The 16,845-nt window shown below is 42.0% G+C and overlaps 1 protein-coding gene across 3 annotated transcripts; it reads right to left on the bottom strand.

Annotated features, from left to right (window-relative positions):
- Positions 1 to 4,035: 4,035 nt before the first annotated feature.
- On the bottom strand, positions 4,036 to 14,514 carry LOC115140758 (tumor necrosis factor receptor superfamily member 1A-like). 3 transcript variants are annotated; one of them, XM_029679073.2, is made up of 10 exons: positions 14,356 to 14,514; positions 13,381 to 13,494; positions 12,753 to 12,876; positions 9,654 to 9,779; positions 9,312 to 9,461; positions 9,068 to 9,149; positions 8,511 to 8,569; positions 8,126 to 8,307; positions 7,706 to 7,817; positions 4,036 to 5,912 (listed from the first exon to the last, which is right to left on the bottom strand). In XM_029679073.2, exons 2-10 carry the CDS (start codon positions 13,444 to 13,446, stop codon positions 5,623 to 5,625), a joined length of 1,191 nt encoding a protein of 396 aa, XP_029534933.1. In that variant the 5' UTR covers positions 13,447 to 13,494; positions 14,356 to 14,514; the 3' UTR covers positions 4,036 to 5,622. The 3 variants fall into 3 exon arrangements, with proteins under 3 accessions (XP_029534933.1, XP_029534931.1, XP_064863632.1); XM_029679071.2 differs by having other exon boundaries at positions 9,312 to 9,464; positions 14,356 to 14,513; XM_065007560.1 differs by lacking the exon at positions 14,356 to 14,514 and having other exon boundaries at positions 9,312 to 9,464; positions 13,381 to 14,323.
- Between the last annotated feature and the right edge of the window lie 2,331 nt (positions 14,515 to 16,845).

Here is a 16,845-nt window from a genome sequence, read left to right as displayed (position 1 = left end):
AATTGGAGTCAGGAGTCAGCTGAACCCCTAGGCTAATGACTGCTCCAAAAGCTAATTGGAGTCAGGAGTCAGCTGAACCCCTAGGCTAATGACTGCTCCAAAAGCTAATTGGAGTCAGGAGTCAGCTGAACCCTAGGCTAATGACTGCTCCAAAAGCTAATTGGAGTCAGGAGTCAGCTGAACCCCTAGGCTAATGACTGCTCCAAAAGCTAATTGGAGTCAGGAGTCAGCTGAACCCCTAGGCTAATGACTGCTCCAAAAGCTAATTGGAGTCAGGAGTCAGCTGAACCCCTAGGCTAATGACTGCTCCAAAAGCTAATTGGAGTCAGGAGTCAGCTGAACCCCTAGGCTAATGACTGCTCCAAAAGCTAATTGGAGTCAGGAGTCAGCTGAACCCCTAGGCTAATGACTGCTCCAAAAGCTAATTGGAGTCAGGAGTCCAAAAGCTAATTGGAGTCAGGAGTCAGCTGAACCCCTAGGCTAATGACTGCTCCAAAAGCTAATTGGAGTCAGGAGTCAGCTGAACCCCTAGGCTAATGACTGCTCCAAAAGCTAATTGGAGGAGTCAGCTGAACCCTAGGCTAATGACTGCTCCAAAAGCTGAATTGAGTCAGGAGTCAGCTGAACCCTAGGCTAATGACTGCTCCAAAAGCTAATTGGAGTCAGGAGTCAGCTGAACCCCTGGCTAGTCATTGGAGTCAGGAGTCAGCTGAACCCCTAGGCTAATGACTGCTCCAAAAGCTAATTGGAGTCAGGAGTCAGCTGAACCCCTAGGCTAATGACTGCTCCAAAAGCTAATTGGAGTCAGGAGTCAGCTGAACCCCTAGGCTAATGACTGCTCCAAAAGCTAATTGGAGTCAGGAGTGGAGTCAGGCTAATGAGTCAAAAGCTGGAGAACAGCTGAACCCCTAGGCTAATGACTGCTCCAAAGCTAATTGGAGTCAGGAGTCAGCTGAACCCCTAGGCTAATGACTGCTCCAAAAGCTAATTGGAGTCAGGAGTCAGCTGAACCCCTAGGCTAATGACTGCTCCAAAAGCTAATTGGAGTCAGGAGTCAGCTGAACCCCTAGGCTAATGACTGCTCCAAAAGCTAATTGGAGTCAGGAGTCAGCTGAACCCCTAGGCTAATGACTTCTCCAAAAGCTAATTGGAGTCAGGAGTCAGCTAAACTGGATTCCAATCAATGAGATGAGATAGGAGATGTTGGTTAGAGCTGCCCTGCCCTATAAAAAAACCTGTCTATTTGTGGAAAAATCACCCTGATTAACTCTTCTATCACAGTTTACCTATTTGCTTATGGTTTTACCTACACCTAGTGACCTGCTTTTAAATTATATGAACAAAAAAATATTCCGTTTTATTTGGAATGGCAAGCCAGACAAAATTAAAAGGGCCTATTTATATAACGAATATGAATTCGGTGGGCAGAAATTATTAAATGTTAAAGCATTAGACCTCTCACTAAAGGCATCAGTCATACAAAAGTTATACTTAAATCCAAACTGGTTCTCTTGTCAATTGGTACAAATGTCTCATCCTATATTCAGGAAGGGCCTTTTCCCCTTTATTCAGATTACACCGGCTCACTTTCGATTGTTTGAAAAGGAAATCATCTCGAAAATATCTTAATTTTTTAAACAAGCCTTAGAAGTTTGCAATTTCAGTTTAATCCACCTGAAAGGACAGAACAAATAGTACAACAAATATTGTGGTTAAATTCAAATATAGTAATTGATCAAAAAAACTGTATTTGCCGAAAAAATTTTTTTTAAAGGTATAATTTTAGTGAATGATATCATAAATAGGACTGGTGGAGTTATGTCACACATGCAGCTAACACAGACATATGGAAATGTCTGCTCTACCCAAAATTACAACCAATTAATTGCAGCATTACCACAAAAATGGAAGAGGCAAGTAGAAGGGGGGAAAAGTAAGGAACTTGTATGTCGGCCCTGTATTAAAGAACATAAATGGTTAAAGAAAAGTGGATGATCCAGAAGAAGATTGGGAGAATGTCATATGGTCAGATGAAACCAAAATATAACTTTTTGGTAAAAACTCAACTCGTCGTGTTTGGAGGACAACGAATGCTGATTTGCATCCAAAGAACACCATACCTACTGTGAAGCATGGGGGTGGAAACATCATGCTTTGGGGCTGTTTTTCTGCAAAGGGACCAGGACGACTGATCCGTGTAAAGGAAAGAATGAATGGGGCCATGTATCGTGAGAGTTTGAGTGAAAACCTCCTTCCATCAGCAAGGGCATTGAAGATGAAACGTGGCTGGGTCTTTCAGCATGACAATGATCCCAAACACACCGCCCGGGCAACGAAGGAGTGGCTTCGTAAGAAGCATTTCAAGGTCCTGGAGTGGCCTAGCCAGTCTCCAGATCTCAACCCCATAGAAAATCTTTGGAGGGAGTTGAAAGTCCATGTTGCCCAGCAACAGCCCCAAAACATCACTGCTCTAGAGGAGATCTGCATGGAGGAATGGGCCAAAATACCAGCAACAGTGTGTGAAAACCTTGTGAAGACTTACAGAAAACGTTTGACCTCTGTCAAATAAACTTTTGTTATTGACCAAATACTTATTTTCCACCATAATTTGCAAATAAATTCATTAAAAATCCTACAATGTGATTTTCTGGATTGTTTTTCTCATTTTGTCTGTCATAGTTGAAGTGTACCTATGATGAAAATTACAGGCCTCTCATCTTTTTAAGTGGGAGAACTTGCACAATTGTTGGCTGACTAAATACTTTTTTGCCCCACTGTATGTGTATATGTATGCATGCGTGTATGGATATATATATTTACCAAAAAATATGGGGGATTGGAAATGATGCAGACAATTACATTGGAAGCAACATTCTAAAAATATATATATATTTATTTATTTTTTAAATTAAAAATAAACTCACAAAATTTGAGTTTGCTATTCACAAGAAGCATTGCCTGATGTGAACCATGCCTCGAACAAAAGACCCAAGATTAAGAATTGTTGACACCAGGCAAAGCAGGAAAGGGTTACAAAAGTATCTCTAAAAGCCTTGATGTTCATCAGTCCACGGTAAGACAAAATTGTCTAAAAATGGAGAAAGTTCAGCACTGTTTCTACTCTCCCTAGGAGTGGCCATCCTGCAAAGATGACTGCAAGAGCACAGCACAGAATGCTCAATGAGGTTAAGAAGAATCCTAGAGTGTCAGCTAAAGACTTACAGAAATCTCTGTAACATGCTAACATCTCTGTTGACGAGTCTACGATACGTAAAATACAAAACAAGAATGGTGTTCATGGGAGGATACCAGGGAAGAAGCCACTGCTGTCCAAAAACATTGCTGCATGTCTGAAGTTTGCAAAAGTGCACCTGGATGTTCCACAGCGCTACTGGCAAAATATTCTGTGGAGAGATGAAACTACAGTTGAGTAGTTTGGAAGGATCACACAACACTATGTGTGGAGAAATAAGGCACAGCACACCAACATCAAAACCTCATCCCAACTGTAAACTATGGTCGAGGCTGCTATGCTGCTTCAGGGCCTGGACAGCTTGCTATCAGACGGAACAATTCATTCCCAAGTTTATCAAGACATTTTTCAGGAGAATGTAAGGCTGTCTGACAATTGAAGCTCAACAGAAGTTAGGTGATGCAACAGGACAACAACTCAAAACTAAAGAAGTAAATCAACAACAGAATGGCTTCCACAGAAGAAAATAAGCCTTCTGGAGTGGCCCAGTCAAAGTCCTGACCTCAACCAGATTGAGGTGCTGTGGCATGACCTCAAGAGAGCGGTTCACACCAGACATCCCAAGAATATTGCTGAACTGAAACAGTTTAATAAATAAGAATGGTCCAAAATTCCTCCTGACCGTTGTGCAGGTCTGATCCGCAACTACAGAAAACGTTTGGTTGAGGTTATTGCTGCCAAAGAGGGTCAACCAGTTATTAAATCCAAGTGTTCACATACTTTTCCACCCTGCACTGTGAGTGTTTACACGGTGTGTTCAATAAAGACATGAAAACGTAGAATTGTCAGTGTGTCATTAGTTTAATCAGACTGTGTTTGTCTATCGTTGTGACCTAGATGCACATCAGATCAAATTTTATGACCAATTTATGCAGAAGTCCAGGTAATTCCAAAGGGTTCACATACTTTTCCTTGCCACTCTATCCATCCCTAGTTTCCATGTTTAGTCTCCCAGAGATCAGTCAGCCCTGCAGAGTGACAGGTGTGTCCTCTGACTAAGTGATGCTGAATAATGGCGGCATGATGATGGGGCTTTAAGGAATGTCAATAACTCAGGGATAACACCTGCAGAAGACCTGCCTGTGCCCTAACAGTACTGACACAACTATTACTGTACAGATAGAAGAATCAATCACTTGTGGTGATCCAAAACCACAGCAGAGAGACAACCTGGATGGGTGTGATTGAATAGTACAGTGAGAAGACAGATTGATACATACCTAACCTATTTTGTAAAACAAGAATATGTACATCAAGACAGTAGTAAAAGACAGCAAAACTACAGTAGTTTTATCTTCACGCCCAAGCAGCAACTTATCAAATAACCATTCAAATATACAACATCCTCCTATGCAGTATTAATAACCATATACAAACCAATACAAAGACTTCAAATATGACATATAATGCTAATATCTTTTGATATGTTTGTGGTTGATTAATGCAAGATCGAGACAGAAGGAATCTGTATAGCTTTTAGCTTCCCCATCTAAATATTTGCTTGAGTACTACTGCAACACCAGTAAATAATACATTTCACATTTACATTTTAGGCATCCTTATCCAGAGCGATTCACAGGAGAAAGTATGGTTAAGTGTCTTGTTCAAGGGCACAGACAGATTTTTATCACGTTATCAGCTCAGGGATTTGAACCAGCAACCTTTCAGTTACTGGCTACCTGTCGCCACCTAATACTCAGTAATATAGAACTGTAATACTATAGATGGGTGTTAAATCTGTATTACTCTAAACACGACATTTAACTAAATTCTTAGTGTGGTTCTCATACCTGTGTGTGACACATTACAAGTTTGCCTGTTTTACAAACAACACTGTCTAAAACTGCTTTGTAACATACGATTCCTCACTCATTGGTTTGAATGAGCAACAAAAAAAACCTGAGAACAGTATAAGTTACAGTTGGCAATCAATAATCTGGCTCACTGCCAAAAGATTATATAATACATTAGGAAATATTGTGAAAGCATGGCATCACTTCCACCTAGTCTATCAGATCTGGACCAGGTGGAACAACTACCATATTGCTTACACTGTACCAATCCTATTCTCTCAGGTCTACACAAGTGAGGTCAGGGACAAGGGGATGAGTCTGTGTGCCTGATCTTCTCTCTCTCCCTCTACTGATATCCATACATGGTCTATACAGTCTGCATCTCTCTCCCTCTACTGATCTCCATACTTGGTCTATACAGTCTGCATCTCTCTCCCTCTACTGATATCCATACATGGTCTATACAGTCTGCATCTCTCTCCCTCTACTGATCTCCATACTTGGTCTATACAGTCTGCATCTCTCTCCCTCTACTGATCTCCATACTTGGTCTATACAGTCTGCATCTCTCTCCCTCTACTGATCTCCATACTTGGTCTCCAGCTCCTCTGCAGTCCCTCCCAGGTCCATGTCTCTCAGCTTATCCAGCAGGTGGTACAGTAGAGGGCGTGCTAGCACCCCTCCCCCTCCCTGAGCACTTCCCTTAGCCCAGACCCTCAGCATCTGGTACTGGGCTTCCTTAGTGTCACGGAGGTGGTCATTCTCAGCCCTCTCTATAACGATGTCACTCACACCCAGCGAACGCACCAGCTCCTTCACACGACGCAGAGGAACTTGGTCCAACACAGAGTAGATCAACTCAGAGACTGGAGGGAGAGAGGAACAGAGAGAGGTGATAGGAGGGGAGTTAGATTAAAATAGAGTTCAATATACACTACATGGCTAAAAGTACATGGACACCATAGACAAACATTGGCAGTAGAATGGCCTTACTGAAGAGCTCAGTGACTTTCAACGTGGCACCGCCATAGGATGCCACCTTTCCAACAAGTCAGTTCGTAACATTTCTGCCCTGCTAGAGCTGCCCCGGTCAACTGGTCAACAATTTGATTGATTGATCCTGAGGGTTGCATCACTGCCTGGTATGGCAATTGCTCGGCCTCAGACCGCAAGGCACTACAGACGGTAGTGCGTACGGCCCAGTACATCACTGGGGCCAAGCTTCCTGCCATCCAGGACCTCTATGCCAGGCGGTGCCAGAGGAAGGCCCTAAAAATGGTTAAAGACTCCAGCCACTCTAGTCATAGACCGTTCTCTCTGCTACCGCACAGAAAGCGGTACCGGAGTGCAAAGTCTAGGTCCAAAAGGTTTCTTAACAGCGTCTACCCCCAAGCCATAAGACTCAGCTAATCAAAGGACTACTCAGACCCCTCTTCTACACTGCAGCTACTCTCTGTTTATTATCTATGCAGTCACTTAACTCTACCTACTTGTACATACTGCTATTGTTATTTTACTGCTGCAGTTTAATTATTTGTTACTTTTACTTTTTATTAACACTTATTTTTCAGAACTTCTTAAAGCATTGTTGGTTAAAGGCTTGTAAGTAAGCATTTAACTGTAAGGTCTACACCTGTTGTATTCGGCACATGTGCCAAATAACATTTGATTTGATTTGTAAAGCTCACCGCCATTGGACTCTGGAGCAGTGGAAACGAGTTCTCTGGAGTCATGAATCACGCTTTACTATCTGGCAGTCCAACGGACAAATCTGGGTTTGGTGGATGCCAGGAAAAAGCTACCTGCCCGAATGCATAGTGCCAACTGTAAAGTTTGGTGGATGAGGAATAATGATTTGGGACTGTTTTTCATGGTTCTGGCTAGGCACCTTAGTTCCAGTGAAGGGAAATCTTAACTCTACAGCATACAATGACATTCTAGACAATTCTGTGCTTCCAACTTTGTGGCAACAGTTTGGGAAGGCCCTTTCCCGTTTCAGCATGACAATGCCCCCTTGCACAAAGCGAGGTCCTTACAGAAATGGTTTGTTGAGATCGGTGTGGAAGAACTTGACAGGTCTGTACAGAGCTCTGACCTCAACCCCATCGAACACCTTTGGGAGGAATTGGAACGTAGACTGTGAGCCAGGCCTAATCGCCCAAAATCGGTGCCTGACCTCACTAATGCTCTTGTGGCTGAACGGAAGCAAGTTCCCGCAGCAATGTTTCAACATCTAGTGGAAAGCCTTTCAAGAAGAGTGGAGGCTGTTATAGCAGAAAAGGGGGGACCAACTCCATATTAACGCCCATGATTTTGGAATGAGATGTTTGACAAGCAGGTGTCCACATACACTATATGGCCAAAAGTATCTAAAAAAAACATTCACATTCCAACACACAAAGCTTGGTTTTCGTGAATTTTCAGAACATTTGGGGGAGTAAAAATGTATTTCCATTCAAGAAAACTTAACCCTAACCTTAACCCAACCCTAACTCCTAGCCCTAACCTTTAAAATCCTCACCTTTTCAGAATTGTCCTACCTTGTCAGAACATTCTGATGACTTGTCAGGACATTCTAGTCCGGATAAGATAGGGAAACATGTGCACCCAGACACGTTCGCATGCACACACATGCACACACATGCACACACACACTTACTCTTGATCTCCTTGGGGACACAGTCCGGTAGCTTGCTGAGGAGCTCCTGTTCACACTCACACACTGGGATACTCTGGTTGAGAACGTTCTCTGAGGCCTGTTGGATCAGCCTCTACAATCACAGAAAATGGAAAACATCAGAATTCTACTATATAGAACTGCATCCGATCCCAGTACATCCTAAACCCGGGGAGCACAACACAATCAATAAAGGAAATCCTATTGGTTTCCTCCCATCACTATGGTGCAAAAAGTCTATAAATGCACTTGAGTGTTCAAAACAGTAGTTGAAATGGTATCTATTTTTTCTCCAATAAAACCCTTTAAAAGGTTTTTATCAGACTGGGTTTGTCCAGTCAGGTCAGAGGTGAAATACAAGATGTCAGGGGTCAAAGGTGAGAGGTCAGAGATGTGTCTCACCCGAGTAGACTTCTCGGAGCCCTGAGAGGTGATCTCAGCAGAGAGAAAGGAGCTTGACCCCTTCGGTTTCCGACGGACCACTAGTACGCCCATGATCCCCATCACCACCAGCAGCACCACACAAACACAGCCGAACGCAGCCAACAGGTAGGGAGACCAAACACCCCATCCAGTGTCTTTAGCTGGAAAGAGGGGCAGACATGCAGAGTGAGAGGATGAATACATGCTGCAGCCCTTACGGCAAAATGTGAAACAGCCACTACTGAAACAGTCTAATTCCAATATATTTAAGCATAACAAAAAAAAGTTTCAAAGTATCTTGTGACCCACCAAATAAACAAACTGTTTCTAGCCAGAACCCAGCCACAAAGTATCAGAAACTCACGTTTGGGAGTGGGATCTGTGCCTGAAGCACACTCCTGCTGACAGTCAACTGATCTACAACTGGAGAGAAGATACACAGAGGAAATGGTATGTTATTGAAGAGGAAGTGGCCCGTTTGTGAAGAGGAAATGATTAGTATTGAGTCATGTGAAGAACAGCTCCACAGAAGAACCATTCAGGCCTGTTGCAGCATACCCCCCTCCGGAAAGACAGAACACTGAAAGAGACCAGCGCTTTATCAGTGGTCAGCACTGCCTAAGGTCTTGATGAGCAGTAAATTAGGGTGAATCAGGTGTGTTAGTGCTGGGCGGGAACTAAAGCCTGGACATGATGACCTTCTCCAACCTTACATAGCAACAGACTGTAGGTCTCCAGGACCAGGGTTGGTGTGACCGCAAAACAGCTGACATGGCAAAACGCTTCTGTCTTTTTAACTCACCCACGGAAAGAAGTTTGTTGCACAACGTTGCAGACAGTTTCTATTAAACTTCCCATTTAATGCAGAATGTTCATGAAGCAGACAAACCCAAGAGTTTTGACAGACAAGCCAGTACTTACTTTTGGCATGGAAGACAGTTCCTGTTGTTTTTCTTGTTTCGGAAGCCCTTACATTCACACACTGTATCGCTCTCTGGAGTACCTGTCAACAACAGTATGTACACTCAGTACACACACAAACAAATAGTACAACAAAACAAAAAAAGGGCTGCCCTTATTATGTAATAACCATTATACTGTGTAATCCATAAGTAAATACCAGGTTGGGTGGAAAAATGTGAAACATTATGAAGACAAAACTCACATGGTTGCGTTTCTCTCTCTCCAGGTCCACATGTCTTGCAACGGAGGCACTCCCGTGTTACTGAGTTTATTCTCTTTTTGTAGAAGCCTTCAATGCAGCGACACACTGCGTTCCTACTCTTCTTGCATGGCGACACCTCTTCCTCATTGTCTACTGGTGTATGGAACAACACAGCCAAGAACAGAGAGAAAGAGAATGCGGAGGGGGACAGAGAGAGAAGGCATTTGTTATCATACCATACTGAGACCATCTATAGTGATGACATTTTTTTTTTATGGATTTTGTAAAAAAAAAAGGCATGTTATTGTAAATTGTACGTTTTTCTAAATAAATGTATAGTACCATCACAGCGTGTACAACGGAGGCAGTTCTTGGCGTAGTTACTCCTCTCTAGGTATGTCCTGCCCTCTTTACAGGGTTCACATTGGCTCTCACCCTCTTTAGTGCAGTCCTCCTTCAACTTAAACCCTGTAGAACACAAGGCATACATACTCTAAGGGAACACAATCCAGCATATTTATTGAATGTAAAACCTGGTAATACAGAGCTAAAACTAGGTTAGAGAGTGACAAATATAGTAAACAGTATGTAAGGCCTATAGTGTGACAGATGACAGGGAAGACAATAAGAGTATAATCTTGAAATAAGGTTTGTGTTTAAAGCTGGAATCCTTAACTGGTGAAACTGCCACGTCCATTTAGGATATTAACAACAACAAAGAAGTTACTGCAAACAAGATAGTTTTTTCCCTCTGACATCACTGCACAGGCACACATCTCCCCCATTGCACTGAACGAGCCAATTGAAGCACACCTAGCCTTCTCCTTTGCCTTGTGCAACATTTGGTGATCCAGAAACAAGAGATCACTTATGTGGCTGTTTTGTATGGAAATCTGGGAATATTTGGCCAATGAAACATTTCTGGTTCCTCTCAGCGGAAAAGAAAAGAGACTTTTAAAACAGAATTGAGTGAAGTAGCATCAAATATGTTGAATGAGCCACTAATGAGCATGAAGAGTTTGATGAAATGACCTTATATCGTTCAGTCCAATAGAGCTGTTTACTTACTTTCTAGCTCTTCGTTAGATGCACGCTTTTTGTAAATACCAGTAGGTAACTGTCCTCTCCAAGTTTAGCTGGAATTTAGCCCCGAAAATATTTGGATAATGTGATTGGTTGACGATATGACATTGGCCTACGTTTCTTCTTGAGCTGCGCAGAATAGCAGATCTCAACAACATTGGAGAAGTGTTAAAAACATCCATCAGCAGTTGAAACAATAAGAAATCATAAACAAGTTGAGGGATGGGGCTGGAGAAATGTAACCACTCAAATTCATAGACAGAGCTATGCAAGGACTGACCATCCATGATATCAAAATGATAGTTTGAACCATGTTTTGAGACTATACAAAGTGTGTTTACATTTACTTTGTTTACAAACATTGGAGTAAAACAAGCTTATATTTTGGGTTCTGATGGGGTACGACAGTTGAACTAAGCTCATGGGACATTTCTAGTTACAGTATATTCTTCAAAAATCACTGGATACATATCATTAATTAAGTCCAAAAATTGAGGCAGCTACTGTAGATTTCCCCTTTAACATCACCAGCACCACATCCTTAAGATATAAACTCAGCAAAAAAAGAAACATCCCTTTTTCAGGACCCTGTCTTTCAAAGATAATTCGTAAAAATCCAAATAACTTCACAGATCTTCATTGTAAAGGGTTTAAACACTGTTTCCCATCCTTGTTCAATGAACGACAAACAATTAATGAACATGCACTTGTGGAACGGCTTACAGACAGTAGGCAATTAAGGTCATAGTTATGAAAACTTTCTACTGACTCTGAAAAACACCAAAAGAAACCTGCCCAGGGTCCCTGCTCATCTGTGTGAACGTGCCTTAGGCATGCTGCAAGGAGGCATGAGGACTGCAGATGTGGCCAGGGAAATAAATTGCAATGTCCGTACTGTGAGACGCCTAAGACAGCACTACAGGGAGACTGGACGGACAGCTGATCGTCCTCGCAGTGGCAGACCACCTGTAACAACACCTGCACACGATCGGTACATCACACCTGTGGGACAGTTACAGGATGGCAACGGAAACTGCCCAAGTTACACCAGGAACACACAATCCCTATATCAGTGCTCAGACTGCCTGCAAAAGGCTGAAAGAGGCTGGACTGAGGGCTTGTAGGCCTGTTGTAAGGCAGGTCCTCACCAGACATCACCGGCAACAAAGTCACCTATGGGCACAAACCCACCGTCGCTGGACCAGACAGGACTGGCAAAAGGTGCTCTTCACTGACGAGTCGCGGTTTTGTCTCACCAGGGGTGATTGTTGGATTCGCGTTCATCGTCGAAGGAATGAGTGTTACACTGAGCTCTGTACTCTGGAGCGGGATCGATTTGGAGGTGGAGGGTCTGTCATGGTCTGGGGCGGTGTGTCACAGCATCATTGGACTGAGCTTGTTGTCATTGCAGGTAATCTCAACGCTGTGCGTTACAGGGAAGACATCCTCCTCCCTCATGTGGTGCCCTTCCTGTAGGCTCATCCTGACATGACCCTCCAGCATGACAATGCCAACAGCCATACGGCTTGTTCTGCTCATTCCTGCAAGACAGGAATGTCAGTGTTCTGCCATGGCCAGGGAAGAGCCTGGATCTCAATCCCATTGAGCACGTCTGGGACCTGTTGGATCGGAGGGTGAGGGCTAGGGCCATTCCCCCCAGAAATGTCTGGGAACTTGCAGGTGCCTTGGTGGAAGAGTGGGGTAACATCTCACAGCAAGAACTGGCAAATCTGGTGCAGTCCATGAGGAGATGCACTGCAGTACTTAATGCAGCTGGTGGCCACACCAGATACTGACTGTTACTTTTGATTTTGAACCCCCCTTTGTTCAGGGACACATTATTCCATTTCTGTTAGTCACAAGCGTGTGGAACTTGTTCAGTTTATGTCTCAGTTGTAACATTTCTATGAACATAAGATTCAACACATGTTAAGTTTAAATAAACGCAATTGACAGTGAGAGAACGTTTCTTTTTTTGCTGAGTTTAGTATATTGCCATAAGGGCAACATGACTGCAAGAGACAGGTTGGAATGTCAATTCTCATCAAATAATATGAAGTCAATGAAATACGGGACAAACAAACATTTTTTCTAAATTAGTAGTGTTTTAATTTGTTGATAATATAAGGGACATGATTATTTGGTTGTGGGATGTGGGAAAAATGAGGGACTGTCCGACACAATCCGGGACATATAGTTACCCTCGTTCTGGGGCGAACAGTGGCACTGTTTCCCTTAATGCGGATTTGATCTTTAACTCAATGCATAGTGTATGGAAAAGTATAAGTTACAGCCACGTTACACTCGGGAATGGAAAGTATAAGTGCAGTGTAATATAGTACAGTACAGAAGGCCTACCTTCATGGCACTTTCGACAGCATGTCCCGTTAGCAGTGCGGTAATGACTCCCCTCAAGGCATTGCAACTCCCGGGTCCTATCAGGAGGTGGTGGTGCCGAGAGGGAGGGGTCTACTGACCAGCACTGCAACATTACATTACATTGTTGTTATAGAACAGATCCAATCAAATACCAGTCATATGTAATTACTGAAAATATTTTATAACTGATTGACAGGACACTGTATAGGCCTATTCCTGAAATGATTGACTAATTTATTTACTGATTTAATAATGTATTAACACTGAATTGAATGGTGTGCATAATTGACAAATTTGACAGTTGATGAGTTGGTGGGGGTTGATTGATGTATTGATGAGAAATAATTACGACTAGATGGGGCATTATGTTATTGGTAAAGGACTCTGCATTATGCATTACATTTTACATTTAAGTCATTTAGCAGACGCTCTTATCCAGAGCGACTTACAAATTGGTGCTTTCACCTTATGACATCCAGTGGAACAGCCACTTTACAATAGTGCATCTAGGTCTTTTAAGGGGGGTGAGAAGGATTACTTTATCCTATCCTAGGTATTCCTTAAAGAGGTGGGGTTTCAGGTATCTGTTCATGTTAAAGTTTCTTACCACTACGAGCAGAGCGCAAACGTTCAGAATGCATTTTTCCTTCCATTTCCCTCTCAAGACGTCCATTCTTTCACACCACTCTTCTCACTAACACCATCTTTAAAAGAACAAGACCTGCAGAAAGGAGCGATGGGGTGAAACGTGACAAAACTCTTCATAATGCTTTCACACATTAGGCTAGACTTAGGCTAGACTTACCTTTCTTCTAGTGCAAAGAAAAGTGCAAAGTGCAAAGAAGTGCAAAGAAAATGTTGTCAATATGAATCAGTATTAAGTTCAAAAATAACTTTTTACTACCATGTCAAGGCTATATAGATATGAACTTGTATGGTTTAAAATGCACCTGCACGGTGCCTGGGGGGTTGTTTCTAAATCGGGATGTAGCATAATGCTAAACATGCCTATTGTCTATTGGAGCAACAGGTGAGAGGGGGGTATGTTGGGCGATTTTTTAAAACATTTAGCATCACTACGTCAAGGGAATATATAGTATATCCGAATTTAACTAATTCATTTTTTTTTTTTTTACTTAACCGTTCGTTATCTTGGCAAGGCAGTTAAGAACAAATTATTATTTACAATGACGGCCTACACCGTCGCTGGGCCAATTGTGTGCGGCACTATGGGACTCCCAATCATGCCCGGTTGTGATACAGCCTGGATTCGAACCAGGATGTCTGACGCCTCTAGCACTGAAATACAGTGCCTTAGACCGCTGCGCCAGTCGGGAGCCCATTTAAGTTGAGGTAAATTATTTTCCGGTTTTCCGGGACGTACGTTACAGCTAGGCTATGCATTTTAATGTATACAAAGTTCATATCTATTTCAAGAATAAACTCCGCTAAAGCTACAATGATAACCGAGAAAACGTATTTTGTTTCGATTTCACTGTAGCTTTACACACCGTTTTAGCCGCAGAGGTCCGATATCAATCTCTTTTCCCAAAACTACAGGCGGAGAGTTACCGTCACTTACCTTGATCAAAACCGCTCCTACATCACAAATAGTGATGCAGTCGAGTCTCCTAAATTAAAATCTATTTTTAGTAAAAGTTTAAGAAATACATTCCAATCTCCCAAGAGACGCCAGGGTGTTAAATCGCGAGTTCTAGAGAGGGGGCGGACTCAAACGGGAAAATGGACACGTCATGCTCGTAAGTCATTGCTTCACCGCACCCAGGCTTTAAGGAAGTCTGAATTGCAGTGCATGATATAGGTTACACCATAGGTAGTAGGTTAAATACTTATGTAACTCGATTGAGCAATAGCAGACTGTGCGCCTATGGGTCACAAGAGACATTTCCCAAGTGTATACAAAAACAACAATTGAAACACCTGCACGGTGCTTTGGGGGTTGTTTCTAAATCGGGATGTAGCGTAATGCTAAAAATGCCTATTGCCTATTGGAGCAACAGGTGAGAGGGGGGTATGTTGGGCGATTTTTAAAAAACATTTAGCATCACTACGTCAAGGGAATATATACTATATCCGAAGATATCTACGTTTATTTTAGGAAGTTGTGTATCTCTGGAAATAAGCAGAATGCATGTAAACATAACCCTTTTGAAAACAGCTTGTCTCTTGGCTCAATTTACCTCGGGTGTGGAGTAAATTGAGGATGGGGACAGGGTAGCCTACGCATAGGGAAACAATTTACCTCGGGTGTGGAGTAAATTGAGGATGGGGACAGGGTAGCCTACGCATAGGGAAACAATTTACCTCGGGTGTGGAGTAAATTGAGGATGGGGACAGGGTAGCCTACGCATAGGGAAACAATTTACCTCGGGTGTGGAGTAAATTGAGGATGGGGACAGGGTAGCCTACGAAAACTCAACCGAGGAAGGCATTAAACTTGACTAATCACTCAAATGCGAGGCGTCTTCAAAATACTATTCATATTATGCATAAAACGGACTAAATGTAATCATCATTTGTATGGGGTGTGTTGATTAGCCGTTGGCTCAACTGTCCCCTCGCCAAATCAGAATTACCGTTATTCGCCTAGTATATTTAAACATACTCAGAACTTTACTTGGTGACATGGTGCTGCTAGTGATGGACAACATTTAGAGACAGAATACAGACAGCAGAGTTTCAACAAAGTGTACATACATTATATATACACAATAATAATGGTACAATTTAACTGGGTGCAAGGGTGCACTTTCATGCTAGGTTTAGGACCTCATATTGTAGCTTATAGAGACCACAACTGATGTATAAAACTAGTGGAGGCTGCTGAGGGGAGGACGGCTCATAATAATGGCTGGAATGGTGCGAATGGAATAAAAAAAGGAAACCATGTGTTTGATGTAGTTGATACTATTCCACTGATTCCAGTCCAGCTGTTACCACCATCCCGTCCTCCCCTATATACTTTAAAACTAGCCTATAACTGGCATCATGAAACCTATATCACAATAAATGTATTTGACTTTATGAAAATCTGTTTTTTTGGACCTAACTTGCTTGCTGCTTTTTCCATGTGGTTTCTTCCTTTACAGACTCTGAAATGATGACCTCTTCCTAAAGATTTAGTCACATGATTCATTTTGTGTTTGGTTTCCTAGAAACAACTAACCCTTTGGCTCAACTCACCCCACTCTCCCATATATATATATATATATATAGGTTTGAAGAAAGGAAGTACTTCTCACTGCCGAGCAATCGGATAAACACAGGTAACAGAAAGATAAGGCAGATTTATTATATATATCTTATCTTTCTGTTACCTGTGTTTATCCGTTTGCTCGGCAGTGAGAAGTACTTCCTTTCTTCAAACCTACTTCCTTTCTTCAGAACCCACTTCCTTCTCAAAGCTTCACAGCTCTCATCATACTTATCCATTTCTTTATCACTCACTCAATCACTCAAGGGTGATTATACTAATTAATACACATTTTGATCCAATTGTGCAAACAGATCCGCAAGGAAACTGTATTATTTTAAATATGCTATTAGACCCAAAACAGATCTGGCTAATTAATCCATTTGGGCCAAATAATGATGATCCACACTTTTTTGAAAATACAAGCATTGAAAGAATCTATTATTATGGTGGGAGATTATAATACGGTTTTAAAGTACCAGAATGGATTGTAAAGGAAATCACTCTACAAACTACGTGGACATTGGAAATTGAATCAAAGCCTATTAGATGACAATTTGTTCTTAACTAAGACAAAATAATTCATAATTTACTTATTTTCGTACAACATAGGTACAGTAGATTCTCTTATTGTATGGGACACTTTCAAATGTACTATTAAAGGCCATTCAATACAATACTCACCATTAAAACAAAAGCAGTTTAGGTCAAAAGAGATTAGACTAATAAAGGAAATGGAGGAAGTAACAGCACAGGTAGGTGGTAATGGAAACTGTACTATAGAGGCACAAAATAGGTTAGAGGAAAAACAAAAATAATTGGAGGTACTTATTCAAGAACGATCAAGTGTAATGTATT

This window comes from Oncorhynchus nerka, linkage group LG3, assembly GCF_034236695.1.
Source record: "Oncorhynchus nerka isolate Pitt River linkage group LG3, Oner_Uvic_2.0, whole genome shotgun sequence".
In the NCBI taxonomy this organism is placed as follows: Eukaryota; Metazoa; Chordata; class Actinopteri; order Salmoniformes; family Salmonidae; genus Oncorhynchus; species Oncorhynchus nerka.
The sequence above is the reverse complement of the archived record's forward strand: the minus strand, read 5'-3'. Positions and strand labels throughout refer to the sequence as shown.

Bases quoted from the DNA above. Each gene is read 5' to 3' on its own strand.
- LOC115140758 (XM_029679071.2), bottom strand. From the start codon at position 13,446: ATGGACGTCTTGAGAGGGAAATGGAAGGAAAAATGCATTCTGAACGTT. The intron at 9,780-12,752 runs GTAGGCCTTCTG...TGTGTTCTACAG, and splicing joins CTGTCGAAAGTGCCATGAAG to GGTTTAAGTTGAAGGAGGAC. The intron at 9,465-9,653 runs GTACTATACATT...TCCATACACCAG, and splicing joins CCGTTGTACACGCTGTGATG to TAGACAATGAGGAAGAGGTG.